We start from the raw sequence: 23,648 nt of genomic DNA on the forward strand, positions 1-23,648 counted from the left end.
GTGGAGACCAGGCCTGGTAAATGTTCTCTCTATACATAGAACAAAGTACAGCAGGGCAACTTTATCCACCAATGAACTGACAGGGGACGCTACCAAGAGCAAGAGGACTGTACAGCTTCCATGTTTAGTCAATCCTTGCTGTCTCTTCAAAGAGGCCCATTAGGATGCCATATTTGGTGCCATGGGCATCTTTGCGCACAGAACTCCACTGTGTGCCAATACTTCACATATGCTGACAAACAGTCATCAGATGATGGTTGTCAGTCTTCAGAGACCTAGTCTGTATCTGACCTGTGACCTGATGGTTAAAAACTCTGCCTCTTCTTATACTTCCCCCGCCCAGAGCTAGGCAGCCGCCTTGTCACAGAAATCCCTCCCTCTCGAAGTGGTAGGTAAGCCTCAGTTTCATGTCAAAGGAGCCTCAGGAACAATCTTAACCTTGCTCCTGCTCTGCCATAGTGCTGATGAAGGGAGCTTATTTTGTCACACCTCATGGTCCATTGGATTATTGCTTAAACATCCTTCCTGCGTCTCTGCTCCCATGGGACTAGGACTGGAGGGGTAAAAGGACTGTTACCTGGCACCATCGCCAGAGATGGGCTCCGGGGCACGCATGATGGTTGCTGGGCAGAACTTTTACTTGAGTCTCTCATGGTTCTTTGGGTTTCTCCACTCTCCTAGGGGCCAGAAGGGAAACCAGGCAAACAGGGAGAAAAGGGCAAAACCGGCCAGAAGGTAAGAGCCCATTGCCAGTGTTTCCTCCTTTTCATTCTCATCTCTTTGCTTCTTTAATGTTTGATTTCATTTTCTGTCAATAATCTGTAAATGCCTCTTCCACAGGGCAGCAAGGGCTACCAGGGGCAGCTGGGCGAGACGGGCCCCCCGGGGAAGATGGGGACAAAAGGGACTCAAGGCCTGAAAGGATCCAGAGGTACCCTGGGACCTATGGTGAGAATAGACATGTGACATGCGGTAGGGTGTGCATGGAGGGGGCGGGGGCAGCTCTGGGCCTTGGGAGACACAACAGAAGCACAGGGAGGAGGTGAGGCAGAGAGAGGGATTCAAATTTACATTATTTGACTTCTTTTTGATGGTTTAAATTAGAGCTGATCGAAAATTTTCTAGCAAAACTTTCCTTTGAAAACAGAAAATAGGTTTTGGGTTTTTTTCCCCCTAAATGAAATTTTTTACAAGGAAAGTTTTTATTGGCTTGTTTATGCTAAAACAAAAATCAGATTTTTCTGTGAAAAACTAGAAAAAAATATTTGGATAAGATTGGGGGAGGGCGTTGAGGGGGTTGCCTTTTCCTCCCATTTTTTCTCCTCCTCCCTTTCCAGTGGCAAATTATATTAGGGACAAAAAGGAGAGAGAAAAAGAGGAAGGTGGGGGTAAAAGAAAAAACTACAACATTTTCCATTATAAAATCTGGAAAAAATGGTTTTGGTTTTACATCAAAAAACTCAAAAATTTTCACAAGAATTTTTTTTCAACATTTCCCATGGAAATATTTTTCCAACCAGTTCTAGTTTTAGCTGATCAATGATTTAAATAATTTTCTACTTTGCCACATGAGAAGGAATCTCTCAAGTTTTCATTGTGTCAATAGCAGATGCAGCCAGTTAAGGATGCATTGCAGTTTTATATTGACTTTCTCCTCTCAAGTCTAACTATTGGGAATATATTTCTGGAAAAGGGAATGAGTTGAGAAGCTATATTTGCTCAGAGCATTCCCTTTGAGACTGCATACTCATGGTGAGCCGCTTCCAAGTCAAACTGTTTTATTACATGGAACTGACTTGGACTTCTGCCCCAGCCATACACCCACTCTCGATCCACTATCTGGAATACTTGCAATTAGCACAGATAGAACATGATAAAGGTTTTGGGTGTGGTGCTGGGGTGAGGCTGGGAGAGAGAACAGCAGCAGTATGGTAGAAGGAGAAGAAAATTCAGTTGCCTTAAGATTGTCAGACCAAGGGAGCCAAACAGTCGCAACAGGCAACAAATATTTCTTCATATATATCCAACCAGCAGGGTAACTGAGTCATGGGCGGTCAGACCTAGTGGTCAGAGCAGGAGTCAGGCTGAGTCAGGTACCAGAGGGTCAGAGTCCGAGAGAGGCCCCAGGGCAAACCAGGAGTCAGGCGTCAGTAGGGAGCATTGTCCATTACTAGGAGATCAGAGCCTAAAGTAGGCTGGAGGGTAAACCAAGAGTCCTGCATCAGGAGGTAGGCACAGTCAGAAGCTGGAGCCTGGGATCTCTCACGCACAGGGTCTAAAGCAGGACAGGCGGACAATCTGTATGGTGGTTTGGACAACTCCCTGTCATGGCTTCCTGTCTTAAGTACCAGTGCCAGCTAATCTGTGGGCTCTGAGGAGCAGCCACTCAGGTCCTGCTGGGTGGTACAGCCTCCTGGACCCAGCCTCACAGGGTCCTCCTGCAGGAACACCCCTAAGCCTCCTGTGGAGGTGTCAGTGGCCCAGAACCCCTATGGTTCCAGGCTGTAGTCCTGCCAGTTCTTATAGTAATTGCTTAAGTATCACTTGCCTCCTCTGATTTAATCTGTAGACATACTGAAAAGACAGGAAGGAACCAGGAATTGCTGACATGTTTCAGAACGGTAGCACTGAGTGACTGAGCAACAGAGATTCTGCTGTGGTTTTTAAGGCCTCCATTAAAAGTTATGGTCTTTCCAATAGATCCTCCCTGCAGACTGTTTTGGCAGAGTCTCCATGGATTATTTCTCAGGGAAGCAGATTAATGTCTGAGCAGCAGTCTATTGGACTGAGTGTATCTTTTCAATCTGTCCTTGAGGAAAGGGTTAAAAATATGATGAAAAAGTGGAAGATTTGGAAGTCTAATGAGACTTTTCAGTTTCTGACCAGCAAGGTGAGGTCCAGAACAGGTCGTGTGAGTGGATCCTGTGGGCAGAACTCTCCTCGTGGCACACTCAAGCAGCTCCTTGGACTTGTATAGGACTCACATTGATGGACTCCAGGAGGAATTACTCAGACCTTTTGTGGGGAAACCCAACACCAGGTCTCTGAAGCAGGATACTGGAAGATCCCAAATGACTTCAAACAAGAAAAAGTCTTTTTTCCCTCAAAAACAAAGCACACTCCCATTCTGATAGATCACCAGAAAAATACTCAAATTCAGGAAGCCATCCTTTGCACTCTCTAGATTGATTATCTGCTTTCCCAGCCCATATCAGTGCATACCAGCACTTGAACTTCCAGCAGTAAAGGGGAAATGTTTAATGACCATATGATTTGTGCAATGGTTTCTAGTATCTGGAGTGACTACTCCTTGCAACTCCTCCTGTGACCGAGAATTCTGTATTCTACCCATTGAGTAAATGAAGCATTGAAATTATTAGGGTATAAAATATAAAGCACCAGAAGGAGAAATGTTCCTGAGCTTCAGCAATTAAAATCCACTCCACTCACCACTGGCTAGAAAGGTAATAGGAGTTTGCCAGTATCTGCAGCTTAGTAGCGAAAGGCTTGCATCCAGCTTTAATCTGAAGATCAGGATTTGGAAACTCTCTTTAACCTTTTGTTCAGATTCCTAAAACATCAGCTCTTGCAACTCCCTAGTCAATTGCTGCTCAAAAGAGGACTCCTCAATGTCATCTTTGTTGCCAGGCCTGAGAACCACAAAAAACAAAAGAGGTCTTTGTATGTTTAAGGGTTCAGGCCTTCATCAGAACTGTCTCACTAAAAAACTTCACTGAAGGAATATTCAGCAAAAAAGACCCTGGATTAGAAGTTAGCAAGAGAGTCCAGAGGGGGCAGGTGAAGAGCAGAACATCAGCACAATGTTCACACATCACCCTTTGCTAGTTTTATTATGTATATATCCAAGGGTGCTGGAACAATTTGTATAGTGGGGGTGCTGAGAGCCTTTGAACCAGACTGTAAACCCTGTGTATAATGGAGTCCACTTCAAGACAGCGGGTGTGGCAGCACCCCTAGTTCCAGTACCTGTGTATATATCTAGCAATTAGCAAGGCATTATCCACATTGCGTTGTCTTGAGATTTTCCTCTATATGCCCAAATGATTTGGAGAGCACCTGATTCAGGCAAGAGTTTAATTTCCAGGATACGTTGGCCTAAGAGGAAAGACCATGACTCTGCATTTTTAGGAGTTTATAGGAATCCAAAAATATGAGCCAGTTGCCAACTGGAAAGGAACTGATTACTGGGATGTCAGTATTTCTGTAAATGAGCTGGGGACCTCATTGATAAACTCTTGGCAGAGACTTGGGCTGGAGGAGCTACCCTCCTATCGATTTGATAGGTGAGTGCAGAGAATACTTCAGGATGCTGCTGCCTGGTTTGCCCAAAGAATAGATGGGAGCCTTTCAATTTAATCTCCCAAGCCTAAGGTTTGCCTGTCTTGAAAGTCCACTTTGCAGCGTGTGGTTTCTGAAGACAATGACAGCAGGCTGTTCTAATGGCATTTTTCTGTGTGATTGCTTCCATAGGGTGCTCCAGGAAGGATGGGTGCTCAAGGGGAACCTGGCTTAATGGGTTATGAGGTAAGGCTGCTTTTTTGATGCTCATTCACCCATTTCCAAATCTAACAGACTAATTAGCCCAGGATGCAAAATTAACTATATTTATATTTCCATTTGGTTGGGATGATAGACAGCTTAGTTCTTTATTATTCTCAGTCTGAGCTGTGGAGAATTCTTCAGATCTGGTTTTCCTCCATCTTCCAGGCATGGATGATGTCACTGCTGATGTGTCTATATTTCTCTGAAGCCTGCACGTGCAATTCAGGTGTCTCTGTAGTCAGCAATACAGGATCCTATCACAGAAGTGACTCCGTTTTTACAATCCTGTCATATATTTTCTATTCTCCCACAGGGGCATGCAGGACCGCCAGGGCCAATCGGACCACCAGGGCCAAAAGGTGAAAAGGTAAGGGCAGATTTCATGCAGTTTAGCGATCTCCTGTTCTGCATATGCCAGTACTGCCCCTACTCAGATAGCAGAACCCATTCCAACTGAAGCACCAGGGCACAGCTCCCATAGACCCATTCAAATAAACACTAGCACTTGTAATCCAACACAAAGATCATGTGAACAAGCACCATAGATATGCAGATGTGTGGCCTGGGAAACAGAAACTGTGACATCCTGTGCCAAAAACACAGGCTTCTACTGCTTGAGCTGAAAAAGACTCTTGATTTAACCATTGTCAATAATAGCAGTACTAGTTACATTGTATCCTCTCTCATTCTCCCACTCGTGTGCTAGATGCAGCAGTTCTCAAACTGTGGGTAGGGATCCCAAAGTGGGTCTCAGCCTCGTTTTAATGGGGTCATTAGGGCTGGCTTAGACTTGCAGGGGCTCGAGGCCAAAGCCCGAGGGCTTCAGACCTGGGTGGCAGGTCTCAGGTTACAGGCTCCCTTCCTGGGGCTGGAGCTCTTGGTCTTCAACTTTTTCCCCTCCCTCCTGCCCCCTCCCCACAGCTAGACAGCCAGGCTCAAGCTTCAGTCCTCACTCCTGGTGTTGGGTAGTAAATTTTGTTGTCAGAAGAGGGTCGCGGTGCAATGACGTTTGAGAACCCCTGTGTTAGTGGATGAGCATTAGAAACTGATAAACACTTGGACAAGTCTGGCATCCCATCCAGCAGTGGTGCCAGTTAGGATACGTCTATACCGCAAAAAACAAAACAAAACATGGCAGAGAGTCTCAGAGCCCCGCAGTGCGAGCCCAAGTCAGTTGACCGGGCGTGGCTCTGAGGCTCTCTGCCACAGAGTTGGGGGAGGGGGGAGAATTCTTTTTTTTTTTTTTGCTGTGTAGATGTACCCAAACACACAAGCCAGTGCATTATCAGTGCAAGTCAGGATCAGGGCACACAATCCACCAGGACACCGTTTCCAGGCACCCATGCTCTCTTGTATCTCTGAAAGGGCCTATAGACATGAATATTGGGGGCGTTTCTTAGTTCCACAGAAATTCTACTGAATCCCCAAGGTGAAATAAATTAGATCAGTAGGTTTTGTTATCAAGTCAAACATGCCCCTAAAACTGTCTGCTCTTGGAAGATCTTCCTGCTGTTTTGGGGTGTTCCAGCCTATTACATTTTGTAAGTGAAGCACAAATGGTTTCCCTTCCCTTCCCCCATCCCATTTTACTCGTAGCCTCTCACGCCCGTGACTTGTTTGTCCACCTACACCCCTTGACAAGAGCCCTGACTGCAGCTGGAATGAGTCAAAGCCCTTGTTCCACTGCTGCAATCTTTCAAGGCTTTTGCTGAGTCAGCTTGAACGTACCCAGTTCAGGCTGGAGAAGTGACTCATATTTTAGTGGCTTCCTCTCGGCACAGCTTGCTGCTCAGTGCTCTGAAGATGTTCCCAGCTGTCTTTGGCTGTACTTGCATTGTTGCCGGAGCCAATCACATGTCTGTCAGTAGCTGCTGCAGCAGCTTTCTTCTCCCCTGTGCAGGAAGTAAAAGAGTAGTAACTGGAAGTGGTTGCAAATGGGAACCTACCATGAGAAAAGTTGCTTGAATTTTTATTGATCCTGGTTTCTACCCCACTGTACTAAGTGCTCCTATCGCAGGAAGCACTCAGTGCATGGTATGAATTATTGGCATCCATCAGCACTTGTGTTATTGCACATGATCATGGTCGCAGACATGCATCTGCAGGCAAGAGTTTCCTTCCTTAGAGGGACTCTTGAGATTCTAAAAAGAGATCTCATGGGTACATCTTTGCCAGGACTTTGAACCCATCATACTAAGTCAGGATCCCAAGTGGAAAGGCACCCATAGCTAGGCCATTCTACCTTTGTGTGTCTAGAGATTTACATTGACATGAGTCTCTGAGACATGTGAGTTGCTCTCCTTTTACACTGTGACTGACTCCACTGCAGAAGTAGTGAGGAAAATCTAAGGGATTAGGAGAGCATCCAGTTGTTGAATTTAGATACACTCACAACCCAGAGATGCCACCCCAGGCATGATTATTATTGGTGCCACTGAGAATTCCTGCACTTCTCTCTCTGCTCCCTTCCAACCTTGAGCTGCATCTCTGGCACTGGGGCATCTGACCATTTCTCTGGTACTTCCTTATCTCCACCACCAGCTTGCTGAGTAGCTTCTGCATCTTTGTTTTTATTGCCACCTCATCCTCTTTTTGTCCTACCTTTTAGCTTCCCAAACCTTCCCATAGTGTTCTCCACTTGTACCAAGCTGAATGGCCCCTAGCTTCTGTGTCCTCCATTAAGTGGCATCCATTCTCCAAGAGGTCTTCTGCCATCATCTAACTCAAAGTAGCAGGGCTAGAACTTTCCACCAAGTACAAGCCAAGATGCAGGATTTGTTGTGTCTAAACCACCCAAGACTGATGGCTATCCAGCCTCCTTTTGAAAACCTCCAATAAAGAAGGTTCACGACCTCCCTAGGCAGTCTGTTCCATTGTCCTACTGTTCTTACCAGGGGCGGCTCTAGACCCCAGCGCACCAAGCAGGCGCTTGGGGTGGCCGTTTCCCGGGGGGGCGGCATTTGGCTCCGGTTGAGCTCCCGCCGTCATGCCTGCGGCAGGTCCACCGGAGCCCGGAACGAGCGGACCTGCCGCAGGCATGACTGCGGCGGGTCCCGTCTTCCCGCGGCTCCGGTTGAGCTCCCGCAGGCATGACTGCGGCAGGTCCGCGGGGCCCGGGCTCCGGTGGACCTGCCGCAGGCATGCCGGCAGGAGCTCAACCGGAGCCGCGGGAAGAGGGGACCCGCCGCGGGACCGGGAAAGGGCGGCGCAGCGCTCCGCGCTGCTTGGGGCAGCGTGATTTGTAGAGCCGCCCCTGGTTCTTACAGTTTGTTATACATTGTCCTTTGAGAGACTGGCCCAGGGTTCCAGACAGATTATATACAGGAGGCTTCAGTGTCCGATGCAAAACAGTGAGTAACACGCACCAAAAGTAAAAAGAGCCAGTGTCTCTGAGCAGTGAAATACAGAGGAGAATGAGATGTGTGCAGATATTCGACTTTGTAATGTATAGTCATTATTGCTGGTTTATCCCTACATACTGCAAATTTTAAGCTTATGCAAGGTGCCCACCTCAGTATTTAATGTTCCCCAAAATCCTTAACCTGAATAGATATGCTTGGCAATCCCTTCTGCTCTATAGCTGCCAATTTGCCAGAATCATCCTTGGCAATTGGCCCACCCAGCCTCAAGAGACTTGCCAACCTGCAATCACTATGCTTGGCAAACTGTCAGACACCAGACAACTGCTAGCTGTGCTTTAAACCCTCACAATTATCAGGCAATGCTTCTACTGCCGGGATTGGGAACTGCTTTGGAGGCTAAGCACTGACAAAGATGCTCCTGCCATCCCAAGTGGACTGGGCTACCACATGTTAATTAGATGGCACAGGTTGCAGTACCAGTAATCAATTTCCAGGGGGTCAGGAATAGCAGGGGTACACAAAAGGAGCAACTGCAGAAAGACTACAAGAATAAACAGCAGAGGCTTTAAGAAGGAGAGAAAATGTATGCTAAAATGTTGCTGTTCTTAAACTGAACGGATGCTATTGGAAGGCACCGTACGAGAGGCAATATACTTACATAGCATTTACCGGGCACTTTTCAAAATTAATTTATATACAGGGGTCATTTCATCCTCCAGTGAAATGCAGCCACCTCTGGGTTAAATGCAGGAAGTGAAAGTGAATCCCATAGTCAGCTGGGGAATGTGGGGGAATGGAATTACCCAAATTGGAATTTGGCCAGGATGTCACATTAGGGAGGTGGCTGCCTGATTGGCCCCTGGCTCTTGTTCCTGAGTTGGTCAGCTGCTCTCTTTGATGCCAGTTTCTCTGAATGGGCTATGTTGTGATGCAGTAGTTAGGTGGGCCCTGCTGCCCCGTGGGGGAGCCAGACCACCCTAGGACAGAATGACACTTCTGACAGGCTCATGTGCCCCAGGGATCTATGTACCACACTTTGGGAATCTCTGCTCTTGTTCAAACAGGAATTAATTCAGGGCAGTCCTATGGGCTGTGTTATACAGGAGGTCAGACTAGAATCGGATGATCACAGCGGTCCCTTCCTGCTTTGGGCTCTGAATCAGAGCATTACAATATCTCTGCTGTTAAGTACCCTGGGAACTTTTAATGACCCCAAGCGGTCAAGACCTATGTTTTACATCTTACCTGAAAGATGGCACCTCCATCAGCACAATGATGCCTTAATCCCATCCTGGGGCATTGGTTTCATAGTGATAAGGGAAAAGTAACATTACTTGCTGAATCACCAGCACCACTTCCTGAAGCACATAGGTGTCTCATGAGGGCCTCTCATCTAAGTCCTAGCCTCGCCCATCACTCCTTATCTTATAAGAACTGCCTGGATCACAACACATGAATACATATGTCAGGATCCTTCCCCAAGTCCACGTTTAACCTTAACACCAAAAGAGGAAGAATTCAAACCTTGGAGATGAAAGAGTGAAGGGAAAGCTGCAGAGGAAAGAAATGGGGCTGTGATTGCTCAGTGACTTTTTTAACTCCGTAGGAAATTAGCAGAGCAGAAGAAGAAGGGTATTTAATGGTGGAGAAAGTCTGCCCTTTTCCAAAGCAGTAATTAGCCTGAAGATAGCCATTATTTCGGAATTGAGTTCCACAGCGCCATTCCAGCTAATTGTTCTGCTGGATTTTAGTACACTCACAGCTCCTCAAAGAGGCCTTGCTCAGAGCAGACGCCTGCATTTGGCAGCCGCTTAGGACTGTCCAGATGAGATCCTTTTAAAAATTACAAACTGGTGTATCTCACTTTGGGAGGGGAGCCAACAACAACAAGCCTTCCCTTTTCCTCCATGCATTTTCCATTTCTATCCCAACTTGTTTACTTTGCTGCCCTTTGCTGTAACCTTTTTTTTAACTGCAACTTTCCAAAGAATTAGCAAAGACCTTTAATCTCCCTCTCTCTGAGAGTAATCCAAATGTCAAGAAGTCCTAGAGAAGATCAGCCCTGCGGTACTGGAATTTATCAATCAAGCTTAAGAACCCTGTAGCATCCAGGAGCTGTTGAAGACCTGGAGGGAGGTGTCTAGTATGTATGGGATCTAGAGCATCGTCACTGTTCTAGGGACCAGCTACAGAGATCTTGACACTCTATGAAGAAGTCCCAAGTTTAGAACTTTCGCTGAACTGAACCTTGATCATGTCAGATTAGGATCTGAAATGGAAAGGCACCCACAACCTCTTTGGAGAGAAGTATCCAATGTCAAGCCTTCTGTATCCTGATATGTACATTCAGATTCTTATCTGAGACTGAGGAGCTGTGGCTTTATATCCATATTTCCTGAGGGTCCCTAGTACTCCAACAGTGGCTAGAAAGTAGATCAGTTGTAAGGTATTTAGCTGTTGACTTCATGTAAGACGTCCTTTCACAGTGGAGTCTCTGGGGCCAGTGTGGAAAGGACTTATTAGACATATTTTATTTATTTTTAATCAGCCACTCAAGTCTCTCCATTTATTGCCCAACTCTATATCCATGAGCAGTCCTTGCACAGCTTCTCTCTATATTCCATTCCTCAAGAATCCTACTGAATCCCCAAACATGTTATCCCTTAAAAATGTAAATGTAAACCTAACCCCACCAGTACACTCCAAATCCTTGGTGTAAGATAGTGAATTTTGGAACGGCAGTACCCAGAGAAAGGGAAGAATGCCATTATCTCTAAGAATATAATGGAGGGGATATGTATTGCTTAGTCAGCATTTTCTTAGCATATGCGCAACGTCCTTCAAGTGGCACGTGACCAGGATTCATCACCGAATTTGATCCTCTGGTTGGCTCATTAGCTTCCCCGGCTTGGGCTGGGTCCTGATGGGGTGTGCGATGTGAACACTGATCTGAATACCACCAAATGCAGTGTCACAAAACTTTTAGGAATCTAACTCTGCCAATCTGCAAAAGTTAATCTTGGTGCAAGCCCTCTTTATCCTTGAACTGAAAGCCTGTGATAACGCTTGGCACATCCTCCTTCACCTGTGCCACAGTCACACTTGATAAATGTTTCCCTACACCCGCCCTCAGAAAATGAGCTGTTGGCAACAGCTGCGCAGTTGGAACTGTCTGAAGCAGAGCATTGTCAATTGTGCCAAAAGTCAAGAACAGACAAACAGTTCTGCGTGTCTTCTCCCAGGTGGCAGCATCATTGAGCAATTGCCAAATGTTTGCAGCATCATGGGTACCCACAGCACCATAGAGGACTTATGGAAGAAAGATACAGGGGACCTTAATAACCACACTGGGATGGTTTGTAGAAACCAATAACCAGAGAATTACGAAGACTCAACTACTTGGCTCCACTGATTTAACTTTGTGAGTTCCTGTACATGAGAGAACTTCTGGTGCAGCAGCCCCCAAGAATCAGAACCCAGCAGCCCCCACGTGCCAAGAGAAAGGATTACCTAAAAAACACAACACAACAATCCTAAGGACCTGGAACCCCAAAGGAGCTGTGAAGTGCATTAATCCTGAGGAGCCAGTATGTCAAAGACTCAGCAACATCAAGTCGCCAAAAACCAGAGGAGCTGGAATGTAGCTATCACGCAGGGAGCTAAGAAACAGACGTCTCTGAACTGGACTCCAGAGGAAATAGGACACTGTAACCCCAAGTGATTTATGCAAGTGAATTTAAAACAGCAACAGCAAACAGCATCTCTGTTTTAGCAGATGGAATGCACAGTAAGGGTAACTGAGTGCCTCACTGGGAGCCTGTTAGAGATGGGCAAATTGGTTCCAATCAATAAGAACCAACCCAAAATTTGGACCCAATTTTTTGGAAGTTCAAAAGATTTGAAATAACTTTGCCCTGCTCCCCCCGCCCCTTATTTTCCAATTTTACCCATTTCTGTGGTTCTGCTTCCTGACCTAGATGGAACTGGGAAGGGCAGAAATGTTGCAAGAGGGGCTTGTTGATTCAGCATTCCCAGCAGGAAGTACAGGGAATAATATGAATGAGAGAGAGAGACAGACATTCTCAGCCCTTCCCTCAAAATTCCATCCCTGTTTGCCAAACCAAAAGAAGGATCTGAACGTCAAAGGCTAATCTCTCATCATAAATCCAATCTATCATGTGCCCATCACTAAAGTATCTTTCCTCATTTTAAAGAGAGCCCAGCAGAGTTTTACCCATCAGTGCTCACTTAATACTTAGCCTGAGGCAAATTTAGCAGCATTTCATCCTTCATAATCCTTATCCGAACAGGCGCATTGGTGTGATACGCCCTTCACTAAGCCTCACCCTCGGCGGTCCCCATGTGTATTTCAAACAAATCATTTAGCTAGACTTCCTTTAGATGGGAAAAATATTGAATGGAAAGAGATCTAGAGTAACATTTTCAGAAGCAGCTATGTGATTTAGGTGCCATGTCCCCTTTTCAAAAGGGACATAGGCCATTAGGAGCTCCAGTCCCACTGACTTTCAAAGAGACCAAGGGTACATCTACACAATTTACAAAAAAACAACCCACCCATAGCAGTGAGTCTCAGAGCCCTGGTCTACAAGCTTGGGCTTGGGCTGCAGGGCTAAAAATAGCAGTGTAGATACTTGGGCTTGGGCTGCAGCCTAGGCTCTGAGACCCCCGCTTGCCCCAGGTTTCAGAGCCCAGGCTCTCGACCAAGCCTGAACATCTACAGTGCTATTTTTAGCCCCATGAGCCTGAGTCACTTGACCTGGGCTCTGAGGCTGCCGTGGGTCTTTTCTTGCAGAGTAGACGTAGCCTTAGGCGCCTACAAGCCAGACTGTGAACAGCTAAGAATTTACACAGGTACCTAGTGATATTTTCAAAAGTACCTGAACATGTTAGGTGCCTAATTCCTTTTGAAAGTTGATGGGAGTTGGGCATCTAGTCTTAGTGCTTTTGCAAATCCCACTAGGTGCTTAGCTGCATCATCAGGCACCTAAATGTCTTTGTCAGTCTTGTTTTAAGTCACATGGAAATGGGACTTGATCTCTGAAGTCACTTAGGCACTTCTGAAAATGTTATCCTTAGACTAAAAGGGGCCTCCTCTCAATTTGAAATGTTGTCAATTGCTTTTTAAGGAGAGTTTAATAATTTCAGGATTAGTCCTGCCCGAGGCCCCCTATTCAGACCTGGTGGGTTTGCAGTCACATTTGATTACTGTTAAAGAATGTTTTTTTCTCCCCTATGTTGCTGTGCAAAAGAGATGCACACAAATGGGGGAAATGGTGTGAAACTGACTCAGCACAAAGTTAACCAGCTGAAAAGAGTCCAGAGGAATGTCTTATATTTCTCTCATGTCATTCACCTTTGGGAATCACATTTGTAAGAATAACAAGTAAAAACAAAAACAAAAAACCTTTGAACAGAAATGTGATTATTATTTTTATTTTAAGTAGTTGGTGCCCTTTTAAAGCAATCTTTTTATCCAGTCCCTAAGGCCTCATTCAAACCCCACTGAAATCATTGGGAAGGTTCCCACTGACTTTAAAGGGCTTTGGATCAGGCCGTTATAGGACCACCTGCCATGTGTGCTGCTGACTGTTTTAACATTAATATTTATGTCTACAGGGAGAACAAGGTGATGATGGGAAAATCGAAGGCCCCCCAGGACCACCTGGTGACAGAGTAAGATATTTTTCAGGTCCCTTCTCTAATCTTGTGGCCTGATTTTTGCATGTGATGCACATGCAGACTAGCCAACTGTCTGGATTCTTTCCCTGATCATAGAAGATGCTGTATTTAGAGATCATGACAGATGGAGTGGACCACTGGCATTTCACATCTACTTTGAACCTTTATTGTGTTGTTGTAGGGTCCAGTTGGCAACAGAGGAGATCGAGGGGAGCCTGGAGACCCTGGCTACCCTGTAAGTCCTATTCTAAATATTTGCCTAGGAACTAACTTTGGAGAAGTTCTTCATCTGTGTAACAGCCCACAAAGCTTAAAAGCTGTTATGTGACATCTCACCATGGTTACTCTTTGTGAGCAGTACGTGGCTTGTTTGCTTTACTCAGGACCCAGAGGAATGATTAAGATCTCTTTCCTTAACGTGAAAGAGCAGTTGCTGAAGGCAAAGAAAAAAACAGATAGCATTAGGACCAGCATCCCACAATGGCACACATCTGAGCTGAGCTTGCAAGGCTGAGAGAATGAGCAGGACCTTCTTATCAGTGACTTAAATCCAGAGGAAATATCATGGGGTCTGGGGAAGATGCTCAGAAGGCTTTGATGAAATAGCTCACAAGACAGCTAGGTCATGATGATGATGTGTGAGAGCTGAGACTGTTGGTTTGTAGCTGCTGGCACAAGGCTAGATGCTTTCAAGGGGATCCCTATTAATTTAGTGGATTGAGAGTTTCCAAAATCTTTTCAGTTAGCTGTGGGCTCTCTCAGCCAAGACCAGATTTATGAATGAATCCCTCTTACTCCTGTCTTATTTTTGTAGAGTCTTCCAGTCCCTCTGTCAGTAGCTTCTCAACATGATTGACTGGAGCTGGTCTGAAAAGAATCTCTTAGGATTAGATCTTGCCTCACTACAGAAGCAGTCAGTGAGAATGATTAATTACAAAAATGTACCAAACTCTCTTATATGTCATCTCCAAATGTCATGAGTCTCCATGAGTCCCCAGAGAAATGCTACTCACTGTAGTTTTTCTATGGGGCATCAGTAATCAATTGTTTAGTTAAACTAATGCATTGTGTATTTATGGATGCATTAGGTAAGCCCTGTTTCCTGCTTAAATTGTGACATAATAGCTAGTTGTAACTCTTAGCTGCCTGTTTCCTACGAATATCCCTGAAAGAGTGTACATTGTACTTGGAACAGTTATCTAGCTCAGTTAATCCAAGATGGCTGATTCCCTAAGAATGTACAAGAGGTTATGTCTACTTGCCACTTACCCACTTTTTAAAAGATGGTATTTACAGGAAGTATAGAATGTATCAACTAGCCCTACAGGGTTCAGACCTTAGTTTGTACCATGTCTATCATACAGTATGAGTACAGAGCTACATAATACTACATAAAACTAAATACAGAATAGCAGAGCTATAGAATAATGCTGAGAGAAAGAAAGTGATCTAGACAAGGGAGAGGAGATGTTTTCAGATGAGAAAATCATTGAGGCAGAGAGATACAGGGAGGCTGTTTCCGATCAGAGGGGAGAGAGAGGAGAGGGAGTGTTCAGAGTCAGAAATGAGACCACAGTTATAGAGAGGGGAAATCTGAGTTGGGAAGGAATTGGAGGAGGTAGGAGTTTAGCTTGAGGAAGGTCCTCTTGCTCAAGAAAAGCATTTGCTTCCCTGTGATACATTCATCTGCATAGCACCACCCATATACTTTGGCTTCCCGGCATTGGCAGAATACAGCTGTGTGTGTATTCTCCCACCACCCATTATCCCCCAGTAGCACACAGTATGCTGTGACTGCAGCATCCACTGCTGCTTACCTATAGAAAGAGAATCCATAGAATAAACTAACATGCGCACACTCATTTATTTAAGGGTCAGGAAGGACTTGACGGGGACAGAGGAAAAGCTGGACAGCAAGGTCTACCTGTAAGACTCTATTTTATTTTATTTAATTAATTGATTGATTGATTTTTAATCTGATCTTACTCTACTGTGTCTGTGACAAATGGAGATAGAACGGGGGAGCAGCGTGGGAAAGGGGGTTAGAAGAAATGCACGGTGAGCTACAAACTACAATATGTGCATTTCCATATGCCAGGGTTCAGTGGGGTTTTTCGGACTAGCTAGATCTATACAATTTATGGTTCCTGAAGGTGTAATCAAAGTATGTCACATGGTATATTTTATTTTTCCTATAAAACAAGTGGGGGAGGAGCCAGCAGCAGCTTCCCATATTCAAATCTTGTGACACTAGACCTGTTTTACCAGACGTTTTTAATTATTAAGAGGACGGAAAAGCTTGGGAGATTCGTAATGTAATATGATTCTATTAATATGGGGGCATTCACCTGGAAGTCACAAGTCTGAATCCAGAACTTGTCAGTAGTGACCCAAAGTGATTCAGATTGGACGGCTGTTTGGTGACCTGTGTGAAATGCTTTACACGTACCTGGACTAGATAAGAATGAGTTGGGTCTTTGTCCAGTTCCCTCTAGACAAGTGTCCACATTGCATAAATCACAGTAGGCCCCCACCCCTCATTGGCCATCTCAGCAGAGGCCAGAGATTGATTGGGTCCCCTCTCACTCCTACAGAGGCCCATCCAGGTAAGCTGAGGGGCAACGTGAGATATGTTTGTCCCCTGCTGCTGCCCGTTTTGTACCTGCTCTCAGTCCAGCATGTTTAATGAAGACTAAAATCGGTTAAGAAATGAAGGCCTGATTTTTTAAATCCGAACTTCTGGGGGCTGTGTGTAAATGCACCTGCTTTGTACATGTAGATGCTGTGATTATGTGCACATGCAAATGATCGGTCAAACCACTGACCAGGTATTTTCATGCTCAAGTACTAGAGTTTTTGCATACAATGGTGGTAATTGTGGCCTGTAAATTAGACATGCAAGCGCACAGGTGTTTTTGCACTCAGCCCTGATGTTCTCAAGTTTTGAAAAATAAGCCCTAACCATTGGCTTGCCTTCTCGCCATTAATCATTCCATAAACAACAGTGGGGAATGTAGTAAGAAATTGTAAAAGCAGCAAAGAGTCCTGTGGCACCTTATAGACTAACAGACATACTGGAGCATGAGCTTTCGTGGGTGAATACCCACTTTATCGGACTCTTTGCTGCTTTTACAGATCTAGACTAACATGGCTACCCCTCTGACAGTAAGAAACTGTGCATCAGAGCCCTCTGGCCAGATCCTTTAGCTGATTTAATGCAGCATCACTTCACTGAAGTCTGCGGAGCTTTTCAATATACATCTGCCAAGGTTCTGCTCTGTTATGTTTACACAGCTCTTAGATGCATTCACTAGGGTGTTCTTCAAAGGGGGGTTATGAAATAAAACAATCACTTCACATTCTACCCAGTGTAGAACACTCTGCCCTACACACAGCATTGGGTGCTCCCATGTCTCCTTGTTTCTAAGTGCAATTTCAAACATGAATATATTACTCAGTTGTAAACAAATAACGCAAAAGTGTTTCAGCTCGAGAGAAGTGGCCAGAATGTCAGTGGGGTGAACATAGATGGGGTATTGTCAAGTTTCTTTCATGTCAATGCTGTTTTGATATCCCCGCCATATTGCTCTTATTGTTACATAGACTCACATAGTAGTATAAGGCTGTTTAATAGAAATTGGAGATGCTGTGCATACCATCAAAGTACACATATGTAACAGATCCCCAAAGACATTCATACTGTTTGTACTGTCTAGGCTTATTCTAGTTCCTGAGCTGCATCTGCTCAAAGCTTCAATGAATACCATTCCTGAAAATCAGCTTATCTGGTTTCTCTCCTCTCTCCAATCAGAGCTGTAAACCCTGGAGTGCAAAAACACTCTAAAACATATTAGACAGTGTCAGTCAAATTTGAAATGACTTCCACTCTTTATGAGGCTACAGAAAGAGTGTTATAGGTTCTATTTCTTAAGTCCAAATCTCAGTGATCTGTGACATGATTAGAAGGGGTTAGGTGATCCATTTATCCTTCATAGCTCTTTGATTCTAGCCTCTGAATTGCCCCAAGATAATCAACAGAAGCAGGCAGCTCTGGAGAAGGAAGTATAGAAACAGGAGGATCAGAAACAGCAGACGATTAGAAACTACAATGAGAGAGATCTGCAGACCGGCAATAACCTGCTACATCTTCTTTGGAATAAGTCCAGGCTGTCTCATGGCTAGAGAATACACATCCTGCTGCTTTGCCATCAGCAAAATCCACTAAAAAAATCAGAATAGGAAGAGGGGAGGGTGCATATATGTGACGGGGAGGGGAATGTTACAGATTTCTGAAAGGGTGATCGATTTCCTTATCTCTCTTCCTCTCCCCTTCGTAGCTGGCTTTGAGACATCTGAAATCTAGATTCAAGAGAGGGATTGGGGCTCAGGAGAGAGGAGGAGGCAAATACCATAAGCATCATCATGGTATTTGCTGCAAAAACTACTGGATCTGCTTTAAAAACCAGAGCTGTAACTCTCTTCATTGAGGGGCCTGATCCTTTACCTGCTCTTTATTGTGGATCTCAAAGTCAAACAGTTATCGCAACCCAACCCAAGCAAGGAGGAGACAATGCTGCTTCTCCAAAATGACACCCTGTTAAACAGTCTCTGGAGACGGTCTCTTATTCCTCATTCCCCAGGAGGGCTGTGAGAGCAAAGGCTGCTCCCAGTAATTGATTCCGTATGGTCAGTGCTGTAAGGGACACAGCAAATGCTGCTCTTTATACTTCATGCAAATGCTGCCAGAAAAGTATTTCAAACAGATTTTCTTTGTCATCTTTTCTAGGGGGATCCTGGACCACCAGGCCAGCCAGGGCCAAAGGGATCCAAAGGTGAAGAGGTAGGTTTCAAGGGGGTGGATTTATGGCACCCAAAGCTTAAAACTGAAGTGAAATCAGAACTGTCACGGTTTTTCCAAGATTATGTGACTTGTTCATTGGTCTGTGGCAGGAAATGACCATGGAGACCCCAGTAAGAGGGCTGTAAATATTGATTTGTGTGTCCAAACCCATTAGTTTGTTGGCTTCCTGGGGCTGGAGAAGATCAAGAGAATTACAGTACTAGCACTGGGGAGGAATCCCCGGCAGGTCCTTAGCTACATGCCTTGGGACCTTGGTGTGGTCCCTCTTTCTCACACCACGTCAGTTTCTACCTCTCTGGACCACAATCAGCATGTCTGCCCCTGGGGGAAATCTGAACCAGGCAAGGCTCTCTCTCTCTCTAACTGGGTTTCAACCATAAAACTTTTCTGGCTTAAAACCTTCCAAATCCAGAGTCCATTATCCACGCAATTCTCCATTTTTCCTGCTTCTCAGAAGGGTCATTCCCTCTAACTGCTCCCCCAGCAATGAAGAGAAACCACCACGTGTGGTTCTATCTGAACTGAATTTATACCAATATCTACTTCTACTTTCCTGTCTCTCTCTACAGCTTCCCAGTCCGTTAACCACCAGAGACTTCTTTTGCCCAAATTTAAGTGCATGACCTCGATACTCAGCTAATTCACATTCCATCCTGCAAGATATGGGAATTGGCATAATGCCAAGTAGACTAATCTACAATAGGTGATTTTAACAAAGAGTTCACCAGCCACTGCATTCAAAGAAAGACACACCCTATCACCCATAGTAGATCTGGAACTGCCCGTGGGTCTAATGAGTAACAGTAGCTCTTGTTCCACACAGTTGGCCAGTTTTCAGAGACTTGTCTGCAGATGGAGAAGTGATACGCGAAACACTTGGTTTATTTTTTAAAAATGTGTTAGCACATGACAGAGCTTCAAAGGTGATGAGGCCAAGTCTTCTGTTCATATTGCAGGAGTTAATCCTTGTTCCTAGCTAATAATCAGGACCACATACTTGCTGCTTTGACACTTCCCCTCCCCTTATTGGCAAATCAGCATTACAGATTTTAGCCATAGGAAGCTTTTACCTCCCACTCTCCAGGACAGGGGGGAAACTATCTAATCTATCAATGACCAGAATAAGACCTTCCCTCTCTGAGTCCCCTGAAGAAAGCTTGGTGGTTGGTTTTCCATGATGCTGCCAAGGAATGATGAATGGGATGATTTTTGAGCATCTCGTTGTAATGCATGCCAGTGCTGTGGCGTTCTCTCTCAAATTCATCCTCCTGCTTTATTTGTCCTCATCTGGTCTATATTAGGAAAATGTAGGGACTTTCCTTCTGGCTATTCATTCCTGTCCTCTAAAGCAGATAACCCAGAAACTCTTAGAGAACCACTTGTAATAAAACCAAATAATAATTAATCTCCTTCTGCTGTAGCAACTGACCTCATACGTCTCCTTTTTAAACTGCTCTCCATTGCATGGGCCAAAATGGGCTTCCCAGGTGGGACCATACTAGAATTATTTCTTTTTTTGCTTTAAGGGTCAAAAAGGAAAGCAAGGGGCACAGGGTGCCGCTGGCAGCAGAGGCTCGCCGGTAGGTGAAAATTCAGCCTTTCCTTTTGAGAGTCCCTGGCATCCCAACACTTCAGTCACAAATTCTTTTGTGTTATAGGGTCCTGTTGGGTTACCTGGTCCTAGGGGAGTAGTGGGACGGCAAGGTCAGGAGGGCTCTCCTGGAGTGGACGGAGTTCCTGGGAAGGATGGCACAGCTGGGCTGCAGGTGAGTTTGCTTAAGGTGTCCCAATATAAGTGTTTCAAACACTACCCCAGAGGAGGAAAGAGCAAAGGATAAAGCAGTAGAAATTGACACACCCACTGCTATAGCCATGCTGTCTTATATACACAGAGTGGGCCATGTATACCACTGCACAGACTTCACACATACAAAGCCAGGCAGATGTCTCCATGTGGACGTGTGTGTAAGTAAAGTGACTCTCACAGCCAGACAAACAGGCTCTTGTATGCGCAGATCCATGTGCTGTAAAATCTTGTGCCTGTGCGCATGCTCACACAGCCATTCATAAATGCACGCCATGCCAGCCACGCCCACCCAGTGTAGCTGTAGTCACGCTGCTCTGGCTGCCTTTTCAAAGGGGTGAGCATGCCCAGAAGAATAGGGTGACTTTCTCTGTATTCTCTCCTGGACTTGTTTTATAGGGAGAACAGGGAGATGATGGGGAAGAAGGCACAACAGGGATTTCGGGAAAACGAGGGAACCCCGGCATACCTGGTCTCCCCGGAGCACAAGGGCCACCAGGATTTAAGGTCAGTTTCCACCTCACCGTTGGTAGTGGGTTGGTTTTTGTTTTTGTTTGTTTGTTTTTTAAAAACAAGTGTGAACTTGGGAAGGTGGCACGGGAGCTCTCACAGCCTGTCCTGGCCCACATTGCTTTTAGGAAGCTCAGACTGCTAGACTCCTAGCAAGCATGACCAGGCACCTCCTTTGGGAAGGTCTTGGATCCTTGGAAGTCTGTACCGTTAGTGTCTTAGCAGGCACTACGGGGGAAGAAGCTCACACTGCTAGGTTTTCAGCTAGCACCAACAGGGCTTGAACTGCTGGAACTGGTATGGTTTGGGGCACCGTTCTGAGCCAGAGGAAGCAGTGAAAGGCTTGTTTAGTGACTCCTAGATTTCTCACTGGTTCTTGCTCCGTCCCACGTGGATCACAGGATACAAAGCAGACCCAGTAATGATTTAGCCATTTGTAAAAGGGGACTGTAAATAGAGAGATTCCAGCTGGGTTTGGAGAGGCGGGAAGAATTTGAATCAAATTCTACTCCATTTAATGCATTACCATTAAGTTGTCACTTACTGCCCCCCAGCTGCCCTGGGTAGAAATAACAGGCTGTCACCACTGATTGATACTTGAGCCTTTACCACTGGAGCGTTGCGAGGTCAGGGGGAGGGGGAAGGAGTTGAGATGCTGGATCTTGGACGCCCCTTTGTTGTCTTTGACTTGGGAAGTCAGTTCCAGGGCAAATGTTAGCTTTGTAACTTTTGGATTAAAGTTATTGAACTGAAACCTCGGAATTCCTTTAGCATTTCAGATGGATTAATCATCTGTCGCCAGCCTTGTTCAAAGAAGACTGAGAAACTGTGTGGGGCAGGACAAGCAGGCATGCAAGGGTGTAAATGAGGGGGAGCATGAATCTTACTCCTCAAATGCTACATTGTGACACACCTTGTACAGCTGTGTTTGTAACTGCAGGTCTTGGTGAACTACTTCTAGGAACACGGTGTCCATTACTGGCTTCATGCTATACACCTTGTAAGAACCCAGCCCTGCGTGATACATAGATGAAATCACATCCCCTACCCCAGTGGCCAGTATTTTTCCACCTTTGTCATATGCAACAGAAATGGCCAATGTCACGGTATATTTAATCCCTGATCCACTGGAATGATTTTAATTCTGTGTTCTTTGTAGGGTGAACGAGGACTGCCTGGGCAGACTGGCCCAACAGGGAAACGGGGTACACAAGGAGGAATGGGGCTCCCAGGAAGCCCAGGAGAGCCAGGACCCAAAGGACAGCCGGTTAGTTGTGTTAATTTAAATGATTGTGTCTTACTGTAGTTCTTCTACCTGCAAGAGGTGGCTCAGAGTCCCAGCGTTGCATAGGAGGGTGGAGTCCTGGGATGCTCTACTGCATGCATTTCTGTAGCACAGATACACAATCTCAGTGCACGCTTCCCAAGGCCAGGCGGTTGTGGAACTCTGTGCACGTCACTCCATGTTCCTCTTTTAAGTAGCGGAGTTTGTGCGACTTTGGAGTTCACAAACGTGAGTGGAATGGCATCATGTACTGAGCAGCTGCACTGAACAGGTGCAATTACATGTCAGTAAAGACCTGCTTCTTCAATATTGGTGCTCTTTAATGTTGGACAGGGGCCCACTAGCACAGAGGTGAGACTACCAAGCTCATTCCACTCAGTCACACTTTCATTTGCACCCACTCAAATGAATCCTTGTCAATCACAATTTGAATGATACACACCCTGCAGCCATTACTTTATATTACACTCCTTGGTGTCTATCCTACTACACAGCATCCCTACTTCTAGGAATTAGCAATGAGTAAGCTGACCCAGGATAAGAAAGGTATAAAAGGAACCTTGCAGCCTGCATTTGGTAGAGCAAGAGATTTAGGAGCAGTACTTAGCAATAAGGCTATCTCCTGGTGTGGTATCAATGGTAAGTCCAGAGCCAAGAGCATTGTCAGAATGTATTGTCTTCAAAACAGCTGGGAGCTGTAATTCCCAATGCAGATAGACAAACATGCACTAGCTGTGTTTGAGATAGTGCCTAAAAGTAGCAGCGCCCCTGGTGGCAGTTCAGGCTGGCCCCCCAAGTATGTACCTATGGGGCTGAGCAGAATTGTACCTGAGCAACTGAAGTCACTGCCCATCCCACTGCAGCTACACTGCTATTTTTAGGCACTAGTTTGACCACAGCTAGTGCATGTATAACACTGGTATTTATGGCTCCCAGCTGCTGCGCTGACATGCCCCATGAGAATCACGTGGTTGGTGTCCCTGAGAGCCATAAAACTGCCCAGCCTCAGCAAAGGAAATGAAATGTAATGGGGTGTGCGCACTAAACCAGGCTGCTGCTGCTGCTTATTGTTTTTATGTATTGCACTTGTAAGATTGCCTTGCCTAGCGCTGTGTATCAGGCTGATGCCATAGTGGGAGTTGTAATAGCTTAGACTGTAAACGCCTTGGGGCAGAAATGATATCCCTTCTGTGCCTTGTACAGTGAAGAGCAAACGGTCAGCACTTAATACATGCATTTGCATCCCTTACTATCCCTAATATTTAGAGATCCCCTAAAAAGAGACCAAATTAAATCTCTTACTGTACACTCTGTCTGCTCAACATCAGTTTGCCTTTGCATCCAATGGGATCTTCAAATGTTTGAAATATGTGTGCATGCTGGCCGGTTTGTTCCCCTTCCAAGATAGACCAAGCATCACAAACAATGAGATCATCAGTGCAGTTAAGCCATGGATAAATACCTAGCAATGTGTTAAGATTATATCTGTCTATGCCAGTGTTGGACCCCATTCTTCTCTGGAATGGGTGAGCTGTCTTCCTTCACTCCAAGGGCAGTGCCACT

The 23,648-nt window shown here is 45.4% G+C and overlaps 1 protein-coding gene and 1 long non-coding RNA gene across 28 annotated transcripts in view; one reads left to right on the forward strand and one right to left on the reverse strand.

Moving 5' to 3' along the window:
* The window catches only part of LOC120386909 (collagen alpha-1(XXVII) chain B-like), a 278,660-nt gene that overhangs the window by 243,251 nt on the left and 11,761 nt on the right, over window positions 1–23,648 (forward strand). For 26 of the 27 annotated variants that reach the window (XM_039506933.1, XM_039506934.1, XM_039506924.1 and 23 more), the window contains 12 exons: window positions 682–735; window positions 841–948; window positions 4,492–4,545; window positions 4,877–4,930; window positions 13,563–13,619; window positions 13,807–13,860; window positions 15,498–15,551; window positions 18,412–18,465; window positions 20,013–20,066; window positions 20,145–20,252; window positions 20,690–20,797; window positions 21,960–22,067. In XM_039506933.1, the coding sequence (XP_039362867.1) occupies window positions 682–735; window positions 841–948; window positions 4,492–4,545; window positions 4,877–4,930; window positions 13,563–13,619; window positions 13,807–13,860; window positions 15,498–15,551; window positions 18,412–18,465; window positions 20,013–20,066; window positions 20,145–20,252; window positions 20,690–20,797; window positions 21,960–22,067 (867 nt within the window). The remainder of the gene's footprint in view (window positions 1–681; window positions 736–840; window positions 949–4,491; window positions 4,546–4,876; window positions 4,931–13,562; window positions 13,620–13,806; window positions 13,861–15,497; window positions 15,552–18,411; window positions 18,466–20,012; window positions 20,067–20,144; window positions 20,253–20,689; window positions 20,798–21,959; window positions 22,068–23,648) is intronic. The other variant, XM_039506947.1, reaches the window with a different exon arrangement.
* LOC120386915 overlaps window positions 1–23,648 on the reverse strand; it is a 34,406-nt gene that overhangs the window by 3,111 nt on the left and 7,647 nt on the right. The window contains exon 2 of the long non-coding RNA XR_005589979.1: window positions 6,292–6,455. This is a non-coding gene — a long non-coding RNA (uncharacterized LOC120386915). The remainder of the gene's footprint in view (window positions 1–6,291; window positions 6,456–23,648) is intronic.

The sequence above is a fragment of the Mauremys reevesii genome, linkage group 19 (genome assembly GCF_016161935.1).
Source record: "Mauremys reevesii isolate NIE-2019 linkage group 19, ASM1616193v1, whole genome shotgun sequence".
NCBI classification, from domain to species: Eukaryota; Metazoa; Chordata; order Testudines; family Geoemydidae; genus Mauremys; species Mauremys reevesii.